Source organism: Nyctereutes procyonoides, unplaced genomic scaffold (genome assembly GCF_905146905.1).
Source record: "Nyctereutes procyonoides isolate TBG_1078 unplaced genomic scaffold, NYPRO_anot_genome, whole genome shotgun sequence".
NCBI classification, from domain to species: domain Eukaryota; kingdom Metazoa; phylum Chordata; class Mammalia; order Carnivora; family Canidae; genus Nyctereutes; species Nyctereutes procyonoides.
This window is the reverse complement of record NW_026575043.1, coordinates 42,345,815-42,366,986: the sequence shown is the minus strand read 5'-3', so window position 1 is coordinate 42,366,986 and position 21,172 is coordinate 42,345,815. Positions and strand designations below refer to the sequence as shown.

General features: G+C 36.3%; 1 protein-coding gene across 3 annotated transcripts in view; it reads right to left on the bottom strand.

Moving 5' to 3' along the window:
- The window catches only part of TTC28 (tetratricopeptide repeat domain 28), a 621,782-nt gene that overhangs the window by 292,379 nt on the left and 308,231 nt on the right, over positions 1-21,172 (bottom strand). For all 3 annotated transcript variants that reach the window (XM_055322350.1, XM_055322351.1, XM_055322352.1), the window contains 3 exons: positions 17,126-17,273; positions 7,363-7,635; positions 6,253-6,383 (listed from right to left, as the gene is read on the bottom strand). In XM_055322350.1, coding sequence (XP_055178325.1) covers positions 6,253-6,383; positions 7,363-7,635; positions 17,126-17,273 — 552 coding nt within the window. The remainder of the gene's footprint in view (positions 1-6,252; positions 6,384-7,362; positions 7,636-17,125; positions 17,274-21,172) is intronic.

Here is a 21,172-nt window from a genome sequence, read left to right as displayed (position 1 = left end):
GTAATTAAGAGGAAAAAAAGGTAGGGATAATGTAAGGAAACAAATGCACAAAACTATCATTATTTGCAAAAAAAAAAAAATCCTATTACAAGAAAATTTACAAGAATCAACAAAAAATTATGAGCTATGAGAGAATTTTCACATGGTCAAAACATGCAAAACATATAAAACAAACACCTTTTCTATATGCCATCAATACCTAGTTTTGTTTTGTTTCCTTACGATATTATTTTTAAGTAATCTCCACATCCAAGATGGGGCTCAAATTCACAACCCCAAGGTCAAGAGTTGCATGCTCTTCTGACTGAGCCAGCCAGGTGCCCCCACCAGTATCTAATTTTAAAAACCCATATATGTTGGAAAAAAATGTCCTATTTCCAACAAGATATATTAAATACTCAGGGGAAAAAATGGGTTATTTGTTTCATTGGTGTTGACTTGTGTACGTTCTTTATATATTTTGGATATTAACCCCATATCAGATATATCATTTGCAAATATCTTCTCCCATTCAGTAGGTTGCCTTTTTGTTTTGTTGATGGTTTCCTTTTCTGTGCAAAATCTTTTTATTTTGATGTAGTCCAAATGTGTTTTGTTTGTTTTTGTTTCCGTTTTTGCTTTTGTTTCCCTTGCCTTAAGAAACATGTCTAGAAAACCATTGTGGCCGATGTCAGAGAAATTATTGCTGATGTTCTCTTCTAGGATTCATTTAGGTCTAGGACACATTTAGTCCTTTAACCCATTTTGAGTTTGTTTTTGTATACAGTGTTAGAAATGATCTAATTTCATTCTTCTATATACAGTTTTCCCAGTACCATTTTTGAGGAGACTATCTTTTTCTCATTTTATATTCTTGCCTCCTTTGTCATACATTAATTGGCCATTTAAGTGTGGGTTCTCTATTCTGTTTCATTGATATATGTGTCTATTTTTGTGCCAGTACCACACTGTTTTGATTACTACAGCTTTGTAGTATATCTTAAAATCTGGAACTGTGATATCTCCAGCTTTGTTTTTATGCAGCCATTAAAATAAAAAAATGAGATCATGCCATTTGTGACAAGAGGGCTAGGAGGTATTATGCTAAGTGAAATAAGTCAGACTGAGAAAGATAAATACCATATGATTTCACTCAAATGCAGAATCTAAAAAAAACAAATGAATGGGGGTGCCTTGATGGCTCAGTTGGTTAAGAATCCAATTCTTGATTTTGGCTCAGGTCATGATCTCAGAGTTCTGAGACTGAGCCCTATGTCAGCTTCCATGCTGGATGTGAAGACTACTAAAGGTTCTTTCTCTCCCTTTTCCTCCCCACCTTTCTCTCTCTCTTTAAAGAAAAAAAAAAAGAAAGAAAGAAAAATTAAAAAGCAAAATCAGACCTATAAATACAGAGAACAAACTGATGGTTGCCATAGGGAAGGAAGGTGAGAGGATGAGAAAAATAAGTGAAAGGAAGTGGGAGACATAGGCTTCTGGTTATGGAATGAATAAGTCACAGGAATAAAAGTCACAACATAGGGAATATAGTCAATGATATTGTAATAGCACTGTATGGTGACAAATGGTAGCTATATTTGTTGTGAGCAGAGCATAACATATAAACTTGTTGAACTACTATGTGTACACTTGAAATTAATATAACATTGTATATCAACTATACTCAAACAAAAATAAATAAATATGGAAAAACTCTCCCTAAAAGTGCAGATCACCAAAGAGCATAAAAGGTAAAATGCAAGAACAGATCAGGTTCCTGAGTAGAAGATCGACTATTAAAAAGATATAAATTTTTTAAAAAATAAATAAAATAAAATAAAATAAAAATATATAAATTTACCCATAATTAATATGTAAAGCTCAACAAAAATACCAATGGGAGAGTATCCAAATTTTGACAAAATGATTTTAAAGTTTATTTGGGGGTAGTGAGGGGAGATAAGGATATTCTAGACTTTTTTTTAAAAGAATTAATGTTATGAAACTTGTAGCAGATTTAAATGCATAATAAAGCAACAATAATTAAAACTATGCATTAGAACACAAATTGTCCAATAGCTCACTGGGCTGACATAGCAAGGTCCAGGATTAAATCAATATAAAATAATGAACATCAAAAAAACATAAAAAAAGGAAATAACCAACATCACAACAGAAAAATAAGATGAGTATTAAAGTTCTTTATGAAAGATATTTTTAAAAATAGTCATCCCTCGGGTGCCTGAGTGGCTCAGTCAGTTAAGTATCCAACTCTCGATTTTGGCTCAGGTCACGATCTCAGGATCATGAGATTGATTCCTACATGGGGTTCTATACTTAGAGTGGAGTCTGCTTGAGATTCTTTCTCTTCCTCCCCCTCTACCCCTCCCTCTGCCTCTCTAATAAATACATAAAAATTTTTAAAAAATAGCCCCAACAGTGATCAAAGAAATTCAAAGTAAAACAGTAAGATGTCACTTTTTATTTATCAATTTGACTTTTTATTTTATCTATTATTTAGTAATGCCTAGTGTTGGCCAGTCCAGGGAAATGGAATATCTGATACATTGCTGGTAGGAATGAAAACATACATAGCCTTTCTGAGAGCTGTTTAGTAGGATCAGAAGCCTTAATACTTTTTTTCCAAGCAAGCCCACTTTTAATAATCTAGCCAAAGGAAATGATGAGAGATATGATCAAAGATTTATTTACAAAGATTTTTTCCATATTTTATAATACCAAAAATTTTGAAGCAAACTAAATGCATTATGGAAGAGGTATAGACAAAATAATTTGTGCTAAAACCATAAGACTTTCAGAACACTTAATAAAATACAAAAATGTGAAAATATTAAGGAAAAAACAAGTTATAAACGTACCACAACAGGATCTCAATTTTTGTTTGGATAGGTATACATATGACCAAAAGATCATACCCAAAATATCAAAAGGATGGTAGGCTTATGGTTGGTTATTTTCATGATTTTTTTATATAACTAGATAAAACTAACAACTCTTACATTTTTTTAACAACTCTTACCTTATTAAAAAACTAAGTCTGTGACCTTAACAAATAGGATAGTAGAAAATAGGACCTGACCTTTGCTAATGGTATGAACTATCTCATCCTTCATGAATGATATGAGGGATAACATGACTGATATGCTAACCAGATTTCAGAACCTGCTTGCCAATTTCTACATCTCACTTAAGGAACAACTTGAGTTCCACCTGTTTCACAAAGCTCTCACAAGTCTCTACCAGTCTCTGTCTCCTCTGGAATCCAAGAATCTTGGCAGTGATTAAAGACAATGTTCATTATTTATTGCAGAAACATTGTTTTAATATTTGTGTTATATTAAATTCTGTCTCCAAGACAATATAAGTTCCTCAAGGGGAGTGACCCCACACCTACTGCCTAGGCCCAGAATCCTCAGCACAGTACTTTATGAACACCTAACATATGCATAGCATGTTAATAAATTACATCACAGAAGACTGGCCAAGCAAAATTTTGAAACTGGATGAAATACATATACTGCAATAGTTCCTACTAGGCATTTTCTATGTCCCTTTAAGTTCTGGACCAATATTAATTCTAGTCTTAACAATTATTGGCTGTTTTCAGGGATGTGGAAATAAAGATCTCCAGTTAAATGCAGATGTACAAGCAGCAGTACTCAAATACAACCTTTAAAATTAAGAGAAAAGAAAATTACATTAAATTCTCAAAAAAATGAATGGTACTGTATGATTCCAGAAGCAAATACAACTGAAGAGACACAGTGAGAAAAAAGAGAAATTCTACAGGTCAGTTTAGAAATCAGATAAATATGTCAACACAGAGCAGAAGCATGCTCTAGAAAGAACATCCCAAAAGAAGGTTTCTGCCTTGGCCAACCTATGGCTAACCCAGCAACCATAATGGCAACAGTGAAAGGGGAACAGTCAGAAGAGGATTGTAAAAATTATTCAAGTTTTGATAATGAGAAACTTTGAAGAGAAAATTAAAGGGAAAAAATTAATGAGATTTTCAACTTGGAAAAGGAGAGGCCACAGTCCATTAATTATGGTAGCTGAACATTCTCTTTCTAATCCCAGAGGGTAAAATCAGTCTTACTTATACATAAGGAGGGGTTCCCAATAGGCAGGCTTGTGAACTATTGTAGTAATTGTTAAACAGAGGCCAATGGGGGGGGGGGAGACAGGGTGTCTGTGGTAGGTGGAAATTCAAAGAAGAGAAGATTTGGGGAGGAAATTGGCTCCAATATTATCTCAAAGTCCCTTCTATCCCTATAATCAATGATTCCTTAATAACTTATTGTACAGCAAAGGTTTATAAAACCCAGAAATAACAGACTAAAGAAAATTACACTATTAAAAATAGGGAAGGCAGAAAATTTTCACTTCTCCTTTTTAATACCTACGATAATCCTATGTCCTAATTTCAAGTCTTTCTACCCCATGTAGTAATTGTGCTAATATATATGCATCCCAAAGGTCAGGAAAATAGAGATGCAGTTCTTTTTTTTTTAAGATTTTATTTATTTATTCATGATAGATACACAGAGAGAAAGAGACAGAGACACAGGCAGAGGGAGGAGCAGGCTCCATGCAGGGAGTCTGACGTGGGACTCGATCCTGGCACTCCAGGATCACACCCTGGGCAGAAGGCAGGTGCTTAAACCGCTGAGCGACCCAGGCTGCCCTCTTTTTTTTTTTTTTTTTTTTAGATTTTATTTATTTATTTATGAGAGACACAGGCAGAGGGAGAAGCAGGCTCTGTGCAGGATGCCTAACATGGGACTCGATCCCAGGTCTCCAGGATCACGCCCTGGTCTGAAGGTGGTGCTAAACCGCTGAGCCACCAGGGCTACCCCTATAAATGCAGTTTTTGACATATTTATGGTCATCTGAGCCTTCACCAAATGGCCCTATCTAAGCAACTTAGCTGTTTTAGTTCTTAAACCTGGCTGTCACCTAATGCCATCAATATATCTGTGTCTATAAGTCTGATCCCTCTTTTCATTCTCTTAACATCAACAAGTCAGATAATCTGGCTTATAAGAATTTTTTGTAAACTAAGAGTAAATAGATAGAGAAAAGTATTTAGATAACACTCTTGAGAATAAAATCACCTAAAGTCCATCTCACTTGAACGATATACTTTGGCAGCTTTCAAAGGCTTTTCTCTGACACCCATGTAATGAGAGACTTTATGGAAGTCTCTTCCCCTTCCTAAGGGGAGATTTCAACACACCATTAAAACAAAGGCTTTTTTCTTCCCCAATTCCTTCCTAGTAACTGACCATGTTTTAGAGACTCAAAGATGCTAAGTCATTGAAATCAAAAAATTAATTTCTATAATGTGAAATTCTAAGATGTACGTAAATACATTTCCCAATACATAGACTGATTCATAAGTTTGTTGTTGCCTCTATTACCCTTCTTTTCCTTGTTAATAATATGATATTAAAAAAATAATATGATATTAGAAGCTACCCTTTATGGAATTCCAACTGCCATTATAGGTACTTTATATATATATATTATTTATAATCCTATCACAACAGTATATGGAATAAATATGATCATTATTTTCTAAGAAAACATAGGTAAAGAGGAGCTAAGTAATAATTTCCCTAAGATCCCAGAGCCAGAAAGCACTATAGCAGGGATTCCAATCTGGGTCTATTTCACTCTAAACCCCACCCTCTCTCCACTTTGCAGGCACTTTTTTATCAGGCTGCATCTACTGGATATCAACGCTCTGAGAATATTATATTCCATTTCTCTAATAAAGATAGGATGATATTCTTAATCATTATAACTCAGGTCTCTCAGTCAGACTTAATATGCTTCTACTACCTGAGTTAAAAATCCACCAAAGAAATAACATGAAGAGTTTGCAGTAATAATACTCTATCTCAAATAAAGTAAATGTGTGCTCATTTAATTTAATGGATATATCATGAAGATACAGTTTTTTGTTAATTTTTCATGGGTCTCTTTCCTTCATATTTGAATAGAAAAAGAGCCATGCATCTGAACAATGCAAGCTGTTAGATCCTGAGGTCAGGGACCAAGTCTTACTCAATTCTATACCTCCAAGGTCTATATATGGTAGACATTCAACACCAGATCATTGATTAAAGATGGAGGCAATGATTAGCAACTTCTAAAAATAATATTTTAGGGTACCTGAAACATTTTGAACAGCAAAAAGGATTCCATGTTTCAAAAAAAATGTTTTTGGTCTACAGGTAAACTTCCTACCTCTCGATCCTTGAGTTTCATGGCGAGCACCAACTGATGCCTGTGGTTAGTGAGAGCCTCCCGATAATTTCCTTTGGAGAAGAATGCAGAGCCCAGATTCCCATGAGCTCGGCATTCTCCTGTCTGGTCACCTGAGTTGGATTTTAAAAAAAGATAAAATTTCTCTAAGTTATAGTGTTAATTATAATTTATAATGCCCATCTTAATTTAATTAACAGATTTACTGACTAATATTTTCTTTGTCTTCTTTTAGAAAAGTATTTTCATCTTCTATGAGACTCTCTATAGTAAGTTATGGTACTAGAATTAAATCTCTGGACAGTAACTGTTGTTATAACATACGACTATATTCAAGGACATAGGTATCCTGGAAATTAGAGGTTAAAGACCTTGACACAAACAAGCTATGAGTCACCTCAATGCTCTGCTAATGACCTCTGGTTCTGAACAACTATCAGCCTGTTGATTCAGTCATTTAACTAAACCTACTATGAAAAATAAAAAATAAAAAAAAATAACTAAACTTACTATGATATATTGCTTCTTTACAAGTGTGCTGATGATAGATTTACTATATCTCTTCTCTTACTGCAATGCCGCAAGTCACTGAATAATCACTGTAACAATGATCATAAGCATAAGCCACACTTATTTTACAAATGAGGAAATGGTAGCACTGAGAGGTGAGGCAACTTGCAGAAGATCATATGTCTAGTAAGTAGCAGAGCCAGGATTCTAAACTCAGCCATCTAGCCCCACAGGCCACACTCAACCACTGCACTGTACTATTACCTCTAACAAAATGCTGATGCATTCTATGGTAGGCAAAAATTAAAATTAAGATGAGAGATTCACCCATCAATACTATCATTTGGGATATTAAATCTGTGAGCCCAAATCTCTGAAGAGGGCAATGAATATGTTAATCCACATATCTTGGCCTTTCAGGAGCTTTGGTATTTTGTTATAAGAAAGGCCCTAAGTACTCTAAAACACAATATTCTAGAGACACACTCAATTTTCATTGCATATGTTATTCCCATCCATGTCAGGTTAATCAGCTTTTTTATTTCCTTTCTGTACTGAAATAAAAGACAGAAGCAACCCTACCTAAGGTCTTGGCTACATCCAAGTCCTGTTGCATGTATCCGGTACTCTTCTCTGTGTTTCCAAGAGACCAGTAAGCACTGCTCAGGGCAGAGAAAACAGAACCTCTCAGTTTGAGGCTGCAGGTGCCAATCTTGAGAGCAGCTTCTAAGACAACCACAGAGGCCCCATGATGGCCAGCTGTCAGGAGTTCCTGTCCAACCACAGACACAACCACAAAGGGACTCTTGTCCAGTTTCATTTTCTGAAGCTGCTGATAAGTGGGCTCGAGGGAATCTGGGGGAAAAAAAGAAGGAAACAAGAGAACATAGATGATATACAAAACCATTTTTTATAGTATGCTCTAGAAGCAAATGTGTATCATACCTCTTATGGACCATTTCAAATATAAGTTCCTCAACCTTTAATCCAGCACCACTCTCAGTGTCCACCTATCCATAGGATTCCATAACCCCACCCTCAATCTGGTAGGTAATCTCCTTCTCCCCATTGCACATGCTTAAGCCACATTCACCTTCCCTTCTGGTCTTTGAGTATGACATATCACTTTCCTTGAATAATTCTCCTCCTCTGTCCTGCTGTCCTCTCAAAATCTTACAAGCACATCCCTCAGGTTCTGACTCCACCATATGGTATCCTCAGGCTCTCCAGCCTATCTGACTTCTTGTACCTAAATTTCTGCTGCACTTTTATAGAAAGTATTGCAGTTTGACCCTTAACCATTTTAGAATTATTCCACGTGTGTTAATTTTGAAGACATTTCCCCCAGCTAAATCTGAAGACTGCTATAGAATGTTTAATGCTTTAAAATAATCCCATAGTAACTGGCACAACGTGGGCATTAAATTGAAAATGAGCAATTTCTGGGGCACTTGGGTAGCTCAGTCTTAGGTTAAGCATCTATCTTCGGCTCAGGTCATGATTCCAGGATCCTGAGATTGAGCCAGGCAGATTGGGCTCTCTGCTCAGTGGAGAGTCTGCTTCTTCCTCTCCCTCTGCTCCTCCCCTTGGCTTGTGCACATTTTCTCTCTCTCAAATGAATAAATAAAACCGTACCAACAAAACAAAACAACACACCAAACTTGCCATTACCACATAGGTGATAGTCCCTAACACATCTGGTGTTCAAAAAATGTTTGTTCAATCTGAATCTGAATGACTGATTAATAAAACTCCATCTACCTTTTCCCTGGAAAATGCAATAAAAGAAGCTCTCCCAACAAAATCGCCATCATCCTCACTGCAACCCAGTATCTACTGCTGCTTCTAAGATCAGTATGACCAAATTAAAAAGTATTACCAGTTTTTGTTGTGGTGACAAATGAAACCATTAAAAAAATCATCTGAATTTGCTAAGGAAAGAAAGAAAACAAAATTAATGTTGATCTCATTTTATTTTCATGTGGTATCTGGAAAGGATACAGACTAAGAGTCAGAAAGCCACAGAGATTCTTTCTACCTGAAGCTAGGTTTGAATGTGATGACCTCTAAGTGCCTTCTCCCCCTTCTCTCATTTTTTTAAAGACAATTGCAGAGTCACTGACTATAACCTTACAATGAGGCAGCATTTACAACACATTGTTAGCTTTACTGAAAAACTATTTCACGTTAGTTGTTCCACTGTGCATTTGTTAAAAAAAAAAAACTATTAAAAAGCTGGTCTCTTAAATCTTGAATATCTCAGCCAATGGTACTGCATTAACATGTAATTTTTACAATTTATGACTTTGAATTTCAACTCTACACTGAGGAGCTCTCATCTGAATCAACATTACCACAGAAACCTCGAAACCTACTGATGCCTAAAGCATTTTTCCCCTTCAATCACATCACTAAACAGAGAACAAAGAACATTTTTATACCTGTCAAGATGCAAGTGCGCATAGTACCAGTAAACACTAGCTAGCCAGTAAGGTTAAATACAGGCACAAGAACTCAGGAATTACTAGAATAGAAAACAACAGTACCATACTGAAATAAATGTGAGCATAATTTGGTGGTACCCACTGCTGGGTTTGGCTGCCAATGATGATCACATTAGTATTAGCTAATTGATCACAAGTCAATTAGCAGAAGCAAAAATAACAGAATTTTGCAGCTAAAAAGACCTCGAAAATACCCATTTTAGATGTGGTGAATCTAAGTATTTAAATGATTCACTCAAGGTCAGACAGCTTGGGACAGAACCGAGGCAAGAACCTCGTTGCAGAGCTCTAAGTCTAGGCTCTGATACCATACCAGGCAAAATTCTTATTGTTGACAAAAATAAAAATAAATCAATCCTCACTGGTTCTAAGTAGAAAAGAAGTGCACTGAGGAGCTACTGCCAAGAGTGAAAAAGCAGACCTCCAGACCCTCAGTCAAAATCATGCCACAAAACCTCCATAATGAAAGCAACATGACTGTTGCAACTAAACACAGGACACCACAGCTTTCACTGCTGCCTCCATCACTACTGAATGGCACCATTAGAAAACAGATGTCATGACTGCCAAAAAACACCACCAGAACAAATTCTGTGCTATCCTTTCTTTTTTGAACCTTGACTCAAAGGTGGGTTGCAGCTGCAAAGGAGAATGGGAAAATTAGGATCTGAAGGCAAGAGGCAGAAGTAGGACATAGGGAATTCCCAAAACATAGGAAGAGTGTTCAGACACTCAGAGCCAAAATGATCAATAGCCAACAAAGATACCATGCTCACCTGGTGACTTTTTTTAACTGTAGCAATCATGACCAAGTTCAAAAAAAGGAGCCCTCTATTTTTTTTAAAGATTTTTATTTATTTATTCATGAGAGATGCAGAGAGAGAGAGAGGCAGAGACATAGGCAGAGGGAGAAGCAGGTACCATGCAGGGAGCCCAATGTGGGACTCAATCTTGGAACTCTGGGATCACGCCCTGAGCCAAAGGTAGATGATGCTCAACTGCTGAGCCACACAGGTGTCCCAAAAAAGGAGCCTTCTAAATGAGCCTCTAAAACTACACAAGGTAGAAAGAAGAGAGAACAGTGCCACAATTAGAGGACTTAGGGAAATACCTGGAAGACTACCCCTGCAAAAGAAAGAAATATTCAATTGTACAAATTTTCACTAAATAAAAATGAAGTTGAAGGAACAAGAGGAAAAAGAACAAATTTCCATTTTCAGTATATAGGAAAGAGACTATAAATACATTAACAGATAAATTAAATGCAATCTCAAATGCAGTACATGTTATAAGAGTTTGGAAAAGGGGGCAACTATTAAGGGTTGTCAGAAAGCTTCATGGAAACATAACTTGATCTCTTAAAGAAAGGGTAGATAGGACTTAGACAAGTCTTTGCTTTGTTTCTGAAAGTAGAGGGTATTTTAGGCAGAAGTTCTGTTCTAAACAAAGGTGCCAGAAGAAGATAGGTACATGAATTGATAGACAATGGAGAATAGGCCAGCTTGAAGGGACCAGAGATTATTATAAGGAAGAAAGCAGATGTGGAATAATAGAGAAAATATCCAGCCAAGGACAAGAGATCTGGATTTCAAAGCCGCACAGCCTCAATCTCCTTACTTTGTCAAATGTATAGATTGTGATTCTGGTGATAGTTACATAAATCTATACATCCTATAGATATGTATATGTCTATACATATTTGTGTACATGTATGCATAAACATATACACGCATATACATGTGTGTATATCTATGTGCACAGAAAAGTACACAAAAGTCTATTTCACCTTATGTAAATTTAAATTTCTGATGTCAAATTTCTCTGCTCTCAGCTGTAAATATGTCTCATTGGCCCACACTCACTAGTCAGAAGCTCCAGTTAGCAGGTATTCATGCCTTTGACACTAAAAGTGGTAGGAAAAGTTTTTTTTTTTTGATGTATTAAAAATATAGGCTAGATTAGCTCTCTCTGAGATTCCAACTCTACTATTCTATTCCTCTAATTCCTATTCTAGAGTAAATAGGCTATTAGCATAGGGACTAATTTTGTGATTTTATCAGGCTAGGTGAAACAGATTTGACAGCCTGTAGCTGTTAAGAGGTTTTTCTTTCTAGAAACTATGCATGATATATGAAATAGCCAATGTTAAACCAACTCCGTAAGAATGCAGAGGTCCTCTGCAACATTCACTCGATACCACTTATGTGCTTTCAAAATGTATAGGCTTTAAGAATTTAAGATGAACGAAGTCACACTACCTGACATTTGAAGAGCTTGTTGGAATGTAGTAGAGACTCTTAATAAACAATCTCATTCAGCTAAGAGATATATTATATTTTATCAGTTCTGAGATACACATTTATTCACATATTAACATCCTTAGATTTGGGATTTAATATCTTTAAACATGGTGGTGCCTCACAGTGATCTGTCACTTCTATGTTTAAATGGGTCCAACAGAGCTCTTTCAGTTTATATAAAATAAAAAGTTAAATGACAAGAAAGAATTATGTCATTAAACATCAGCATTTTTTTAGTAATATATAAAATAATAATACAACTCTCAATCCAGAATTCTTAGCATTGGTAGGATGCACTATGGGTCCCCAACAGAGCAAAGTGATGACTCTACCCATATAGGTCTAGGAATGCTTTCCAGAGGAAGTAAATATCTAAATAGAAACTGAAGATATAAGAAACCAGTGTTTTCCAGGAACTGCAGGTTGTTTTAGTTGGGGGTATCTTGGAGATGAGAATGAAAGAGAGGAAAGATCTCTTATACTAAGGAGGCTGACCTCTACCCCATAAGCAATGGGGAAAATAGAATTATGAATAAGAGAATGACCAATCAGACTTATATTTTAGAAAAATTCATTCTGGGAAGAAAGCAAAACATGGACTGGTTTAGGAAAAATAAAAGTCACGAAAACCAGTTAGAAGCAAAGTCCTGAACTTTCAATGACAAAACAAATGGAGAACAAAGGATAAATTTCAGACATAGTTAGAATTTAAAAATTTTATAGAATTTGAGGAATAAATGCATTTAATAGACCTTATACCAAAGAAATGTTACTCTACTCACGTCTCCCATGGATCACCTTCAAGGTAATTAACGTTTTTACAGACTTCAATTTGTCTACAATGCTATGAAGACCTGGAGCCTTCCAAGCTACTACCCTTGTAACATTTCCATACATACATGATTTTAAAAGCTTCAGTTTTCCTAAAAACCTGGTAATACCACTACCAATTATTCTTGGACACATCACTAAAATAGAGTACTGCATTGCAAATCCAGAAGACTGACAGAAACAATTATGAAATGAATCTCCAAACAGTGGTCCAAAGAGAGAACAGCAACTAATAAAATGTAAGGAAGTGGGACTCTTGGGTGGCTCAGCAGTTGAGCGTCTGCCTTCAGCTCAGGACATGATCCTGGGGTCTGGGATGGAGTGCCCCATCAGGCTCCCTACAGGGAACCTGCTTTTCCCTTGCCTATGTCTCCACCTCTCTCTCTGTGTCTCTCATGAATAAATAAATAAAATCTTTATTAAAAAAAAAGTAAGTAAGCAAAGTATTATGAGGGTAAAGTACTCCCAAAAAAACAAAATTTAGAGGTAATTTTCCTAACATTCATTTAATTTTAATTTTCACCTTTTCTTAGGTTAATTCCTTAAAGAGGCAACTAAATTAAAAACCACTTGGCTTGTCACAAAAGAAAAACTATCGTATGATTCCACTGATATGAGGTACCTAGAGTAGTTAAATTCACAGAGACAGAAAATAGCATGGTAGTTGCCATGAGCTGGGGGGAGAGGAAATAGAGAGTTATTATTTAATGGGTACAGAGTATTAATTTGGGAAGATAAGAAAGTTCTGGAGATGGATGGTGGTGATGGTTGCATAACACTGTAGATGTATGTAATGCCACTGAATTATATAATTTAAAAAAATAGTTAAAATGGTCAGTTTTATGTTACACATATTTTACCACCATTAGAAAACTTTTGGTTTATACAAAAAAGTAAAATTTAACCCTCCTCAAAAAAAGAAAAAAGAAAGAAAGAAAAACAACTGACATGTTTAGCACTTTGTCTAAGCCACTCACTTCACATTTTCCCAGGCGTGTCTATATATAGTTCCAGAAGGATTCGAAGGCCTTCCATAGATATAAAGGTAGAAAATATAGAAGCCAGAAATGAATAGAAAGTAAGGATAAGACAAAAAAAAAAAAAAAAAAACTCAGCATACAGACAGGCAGACTATAAGCCCCAGCCCATTTCCTAAAGATGGCCAGGACATTGGGCTCTATGCTTCATAGAGGACAAAGCAAAAGGATAAAGATTATTTCTAAAATTCCCAGACCTTCTAAATAAAAATACAGCAACAGTCAGGAGAAATGCAGCCTTTCCTGGCACTGGGGGCTGAGACAAAGTTCTCCAGTGAGTGCTCAGCAAGAGGACCACATGTATGGTGTGGTATTCATTCCACACCCACAGCACTGTGCCTGTCATAAATATAAGAGCAGGATTAACAGTGCTTCTATGTGTGCTCCTCAGTGAGAAGTGCATGACACTGAAGCAGGGAAGGTCATGGGCAAGGGCCAGCTTATGCCCTGTAGTGATGGATTCTCAAAACAATATACTGTCATTTCCCTCTTACAGGTAAGGACTGAGGTATAGAGAAAGGAAACAACCTTGCTCAGTCGGAGAAACAGCAAATGGCAGCACTGGGATTAGATTCCAATCTTTTTTTAAAATAACATTTCAGAAACAGGCCTCCTGTGAAGTGACTGCCACCTAAAAGAAAATCAGAGGGAAAGAATTCTCCAAGGGTGGGTGGCAATTAGGCAAATAAAAGGTGAGCCCCAAGTTGACCCTGAGAGAAAAGCTTATACATTCAACAGCCATTTTCCATCAGCACTCCATAAAATTAGCTTCCCTGGAACCTCTGGAGCTAGTAGAAACACCACGACAGGTGATAGCCCATAAATGTAATAGTCTTTAGATTACCGAATTAACAGGAGGAGAGAAAATATACACAAGAGAACCCTCAGCAAGAAGCAGCCCTGGCGCCTTTAGAGGAACAAATAAAGGTAAACTCAATCTCACTTTGTAATTATATTATTGAATTTGGTTGGCAGTAGTACTATGCTATACCATGCAAATTTGCATAAACATTTATAAGATACAATGAGCTGAAATTGCTGAAAGGCTATCAGAAAAGGAGAAATGGAAAACAGTAAAAGGATAACTTGAGAGGTCATGAAAAAGCATATCATTTTACATTTATACTTATTTTTATGTTTTCATTAATGATCTAAGGAAATACATTATATATAAGGATGTAAATATATCTATAGGAATAGTTTAACTGATATCTTGGTTGGTGACACGAGTAAAACCATAATGATTTAATAAAGTAAAACAGACAATTCAGTTAGCAATATAAGCAACAACATATCAAGTAACAAAATATCAAGTAAAAAAAATCCAGTAAGTTTCAATATGGATAAATATAGCATATGTATTTGGGAACGAAGACATATTGATGTAGGTTGGCCCTACCTTTAAAAAAAATGAAATCTTGAAACTTCTCCAAAAGGTCAAACCACAAGGATGCTGTGCATATCACTAGAGCTTTGTTTCCTTATAGAAGTACCTGGACTAGGGAGCTTCCTCCGTTGCATTTAAGAATTACAAAACAGGGATCCCTGGGTGGCACAGCGGTTTGGCGCCTGCCTTTGGCCCAGGGCGCGATCCTGGAGACCTGGGATCGAATCCCATGTCAGGCTTCCGGTGCATGGAGCCTGCTTCTCCCTCTGCCTGTGTCTCTGCCTCTCTCTCTCTCTCTCTGTGTGACTATCATAAATTAAAAACAAAAAAGAATTACAAAACAAAAACAACTGATACAACAGATCAGACCTATATGTAAAGTGACCAAACTGCACAGCTATGCAACAATAGCAGGAACTTAGAAAGCTGCAGGAAGCTAAAATAAACAGTGGGTAAAAAATGGGCAGCAATGATGACAGATTTTGTGAATTACAACCATATGACAAAAAGAGAGGTCATTAAGATGTGAGATGATGCACAGAACAACACCATGCAAAGCAACCACCTCTATAAAATGTTGATAAGAGAAGCCCACCTGGAATAGACACAGTGGTAAAGGCAATGCTAAAAATAAATGAAATAAATCAAATTGCCTTAAGGAAAGAGAAGAAAATATTGAAGTGTTCCAGGCACCTGTAAGATGCAGCTTTCTCCAGGGTCAGCCTTAGGTCACTCAGTATAAGATGGGAAAGAACATGGCACAGAAAACCCTAAGGGGGACAGCAGCATTGAACTATTTCTCACAGTGCAGGGAAGATTTCCTTACATTTACCTAAACAAATTGCTTCAAAGGCAAAATGGTAAGTATGATTCTGCTGATCTCAACACATTCACTCCAGTATTCTAAGGCAGCAGCAGAAACACCTCAGAATAAAGAAGTGATATCTTCATGAACTAAATTTAAAAAAAAAAATGTTCCATGTAAATTGCTTGCAGAAGGATATAGGGAAAGAATGAGAAAATGCCAGAGAACGGCAAGGAGAGACAGATTGATTTTTGTTGTTGTTGTCCACTTCCCCCCCCCCACACACACACACAAGCCCTGCAGCTCCAAAGCACATCTGCTCTAAGTCAGAGTTTATTAACAGTAGGTCCCCCAGTGGGAAAAGCCATTTGGTTCCTACAAGTAAAGACTCAGCTTTGTATGGGGTTATAAAATCACATGAGGAGAGATTTCCTTATCACTTTTTTTTTAAACATGCAACCTTCAACTTTCAGGAAAACATTTTTCATAGCTAGAAATCACCAAGAGACTATAGGAGTCCCATTTAGTTCATCAAACTTTTACTTAGCCAAGTACTGTACTAGCCAATATATTAAAACTATAAAGTCACAAATATGTTCAAAACTAGATAAAATGTCTAATGATGTTGCCATCAAAATTTTTAGGTTCATTCAAAAACATGCCGTTTCAGAGACAAAACAGAGTTCTGTTTGACATAATCTAATATGGAACATTATTAGCTGTCTGCCTTAGTGTCTCCATCCCTGCAAAGATGGTAACTGTTATACCCTCTCCGCCCAACCTAAGAGCTGCCACAAAAATTGATGTCCTCAAAATGAAGCCAATCAGTTTTGGCCCTTAGAACTCTTCCAACCTCCAGTACTACTTTCAATCCACTGTTCTTCCAGAATACTTATTGGTATGAAACACAAGTAACAACAGAAGTAACAACCATATAACTAGTGTCTGTCTTTTCTCTTTCAATTCAATATAATCTTTTCATGTTCCTCTGAAAAATGTTACACACAGCCTTACAGTCAGGTCCATATTTCCTTTCCTGAAATATCAGAAAGCCTAATATCTTCTCTTATTTGATTTTTTCTAGATGGCATATTGGTCCAACTGAGCAAATCAATTTACTTATAGAGCTATTGTGATTTAGAAGTCTAGAATCTTAGAACCATCTTTTTAAAAAAGTAATCTTTAGATAGCCCTAAAATCCAGAGAAGTTAATTCATTCACACACATTCATATAGTTAATGAAAAATTAAAAAATATAACCCATGTCCATAAGCTTCTGGGCTGGTGGCCTTACTACTATCCTATTTCACCTCATTAACAACAGCTATTGACAGTGATTCTTGATCTTCCTTTGTGGAAAATACAGAATCTTAGCAAATTTGATAACCTATCATTTCTCAGTGCCTGAGTCCAAAGTCTTCAAAGGCTAGAAATGCCCTACTTTAAATTACTGTCATATCAAATAGTTTCATCATATTTACCTCTCATGGGAGATTTCATGGCAGCTTCTACCATCCCCACCAGAAGCTGGAGACTCTTGGGGTCCTGAGCCAGTCCAGATGCAAAGGCTGCCAGGGCATCGGCATGACGTCCGAGGTACTGGAGGGCAACACCCTGTCGGAAGTATGCCTGGAAATACAGAAAAAATAATGCATGTTTTACTTATACATTATGCTCCAAGAAGGCATGTAGTGATTCTTGATTACAAAAACTGGTCAGCAGACAAGATTTAATTAATTAATTAATTTTTATTTAGTTCATGGAGATTGTCTTGGTTCAAAAACCCAGTAATCAATTCTGATTTCTTCCAATACCATAAAATGTAAGCATTACTTCTTTCAAGAAAATTTTATTTAAAACTTCTGCTCTTTTCACTTCTAGAACATTTATTAATTCTACCACATTCTTTGGCATTTATTTACAAATTGCTTTTCTAAAATTATTTTTAAAATATTTTTTATCCTATCTTTAACAACATAAGCTCTTCAAAGACAGGTATTTAAAAAAAAAAAAGACAGGTATTTGAAGATTTCTTTATGTCTCACCAAAGTATCTGGCATAATGCAATATAAATGAGAGACACTCAAATTCCACTTATTTCAAATTTCCCCTTTTACATAATTTTTTTAAAGATTTTATTGATTTATTCATAAGAGACACAGAGAGAGAGGCAGAGACACAGGCAGAGGGAGAAGCAGGCTTCATTCAGACAGCCCGACGTGGGACTCGATCCTGGGTCTCCAGGATCACACCCTGGGCCGAAGGCGGCGCTAAACCGCTGAGCCACCCAGGCTGCCCAAATTTTCCCCTTTTATATATTAAAGAGAAAAATCAATGTATTATGGTTATTAAGATAATTTTAATAATGATAAAAGATGGCTACATTTAATATGGTGTTTCAGACATAATATTTAAAAGCTGTTATCTAAAATATGTGTGCTTCGCTCAGAAGCAAAATATGATTATTGTCCTCCAAGTTCTTTAATTGGATTAGTTTAAAAACTAGTATGACCAACTCTAATTAAAAGAAAACATCCTTCCTTCCAGATCATTGCAGAAAGGACCAGAAAATTAATAAAATATTTACATTTTAGAATAGTCTTAAGACATGCAGTTTGTTTTCAAGTACACAGAGTAAAAAGAAGTAAATGAACAAAGTATTACTAATATATAACTACCAAAGGACCTTGTATCTGATTAAATGATACATTAAAAAGGCATTAATACACTCATTGCTTATATGACATCTGTTTCTAAAATAGTTGGCCTCCTATTCCACTTAAATAACCTTATAATATGTTTATAACAGACACTTAACTTTTTCAGTCCAATATACTTTGAAATTGTCACAAATTGTATTCATGGGATCTAAATGAAGTTTCAATCAACTCCTAAAACTGCCACTCAATAAACTTAATATATGATTTTATTATTTTATATTACATACACAGAGAGCACTGTTCATGTACACAAAACATATGTACTTACCTTATCTTATTTCATTTTTATAACTCCCTGCTGAAGTAATTTAAGATAGGTAATACTATTAAGTGTTTCTATTAAGAAACAATCCATAAATAGAATGAATACTCAATTATGGGCTATTCAGATTTCTATTAGTTTAAACCACCAGCAGCTGTTAAAACTCAGATCCTAGTAAGACAATAACCTGTAAATGCACTTGTATTACTAATTCATAAGATCACTTCCTTTCAATGGACTCAGCCACTGTTTTAATCTTTAATGTCTTTATAGACATTTGTCACTATCCTTTTCATGTCACATTTTAGGTGATTTCTATAACCCAGGAGGCAATATCTACCACATTCCAACTAAAAATAACTACAGTTTAGTTTAATATAGCATTTCTAGAAAATATAAACTAAAAAAGTATATCTATTTATATTATACATATATAGATATATACCAAATATCTGTAAATTATTATTATTATTATTTATGGAGAGAGATAAAAAATGTCTATAGTTTTGATTTCAGGTATACATTTTAAGAAACACAAAAATCTATTGTGGCAATCACTTCTATTACAATTACAATACATGTAAGCCAAATCATGCTATACATCTTCAACTTATATAGTGCTGTTACTCCAATAAAACTGGGGGGAAAACACAAAAATCTAATGAGTCTCAATGAATTTGGTAATTTCTTGTATATTTAAAATGAAACCTTATCATTCATTACTTTATCAGAAGAACAATTCCTTTCCCTGTCTGACAATGAAATCACTGAAAAGTATGGTTTATCTATTCCGTCTAGGTAGGCAAAGTTCAGGGTTTTTTAAAGATTTTATTTATTCATGAAAGACACAGGCAAAGGGAGAAGCAGGCTCCATGCTGGGAGTCTGATGTGGGACTTAATCCCGGGACTCGGGGATCACGCCCTGGGCTGAAGGCAGGCGTTAAACCGCTGAGCCACCCAGGGATCCCCCTAAGTTCAGTGCTAAATGCAAGTCAGGGTCTCAAGCTTACACAGCAGTTACACAAGAAGAGTGTGTGTGTTTTGTTTTCTTAGGGCATTCAGAAATGGGATGAGAAAAGGTACAACTTGGTTAAGCTGCCCACAATCCTGGCTTCCTTTCTTCAAAAGATTTTGAAAAGAGGTATAGGAGAGAAAGCTCAAAGGTCTCCCTTGGTCCTCCTTTATGCCACCTCAGGAACCCCCAACTCAACTCTATAAGATTTCCTCAATTAAAAGCTTAGTTGTATCCCTGTCAAAACATAAGCATAGGGCAGCCCGGGTGGCTAAGCGGTTTAGCACCGACTTCAGCCCAGGACGTGATCCAGGAGACGCGTCTCACGACAGGCTCCCTGCATGGAGCCTGCTTCTCCCTCTGCCTGTGTCTCTGCTTCTCTCTCTGTCTCTGTGTCTCTCATGAATAAATAAATAAAATATTTTTTTAAAAACATAAAAAAAGGGGATCCCTGGGTGGCGCAGCGGTTTGGCGCCCGCCTTTGGCCCAGGGCGCGATCCTGGAGACCCGGGATCGAGTCCCACATCGGGCTTCCGGTGCATGGAGCCTGCTTCTCCCTCTGCCTGTGTCTCTGCCTCTCTCTCTCTCTGTGACTATCATAAATAAATAAAAATTAAAAAAAAATTTAAAAAAAACATAAAAAAATAAACATAAGCATAATTAGTTCAAACTCTGACAAACCCCTGTTCCTCACTCATAGATTGGGACTCTGCCAACTTTTCCATACAATATTTACTGCATATACAAATAGCTGTTAAATAAAAATTAATTATCTATACTTTTGTGAGAGAAATGCCTCTATGGAGTTCAACTGATGGTGATAAAACATGGACTGTAGTTTACTATGATAGAATAAAAAGAATTTAGCACAGTGTGCCTGACACAAAGTACACAATAAAATTAGGTATTTTGATCATAAGTTAATGAGAAAAGAATCACAATAGGAATACATAATTATAGACCGACAGAATATAAGGGGAGCCCAATAAATATTTCAAATATCCTATTATCAATATAACATGATTCAATTCCTATCATTGCTTCATTCACTCCTCCTCTGCTCCCTAAAAGACTGTTTGCAACTGGGAACTCACTACTTTAAGGCTCCTAGACAAAATTTGATCCACCTGACTACAACAAATTAGTATTACCAGGTCTTGGGAGATGCAGCAGCCACTCACAGGATCCTCTGCTAGCCTTTTTCAAAGCGATGGTCAAAATGTGGTGAAATTCACAGCTGTTTACCATAGCTTCAAGAGAATTGATGTGATCTGCCTTGGCCTATCTGCTTCTCCCCTATTGAGTTCCTGCTACCAATTTTTCTCTTACCATCATAGGTTTCACAGGAAGCTATTTCATCTGGGAAAGGAGCAGAGGCAGTATATGTGCAGCATGATAAGCGAACGTGGGGCCCATGGCACAATGTTGAACACTTGGTGCCCAGGCAACCTCTGCAAACCTCTCGCATACACCACATTCTAGCCACAGGTTATGCAACAGGTGGAGAAGGAAAAGCAACGTGGATTCACTACTG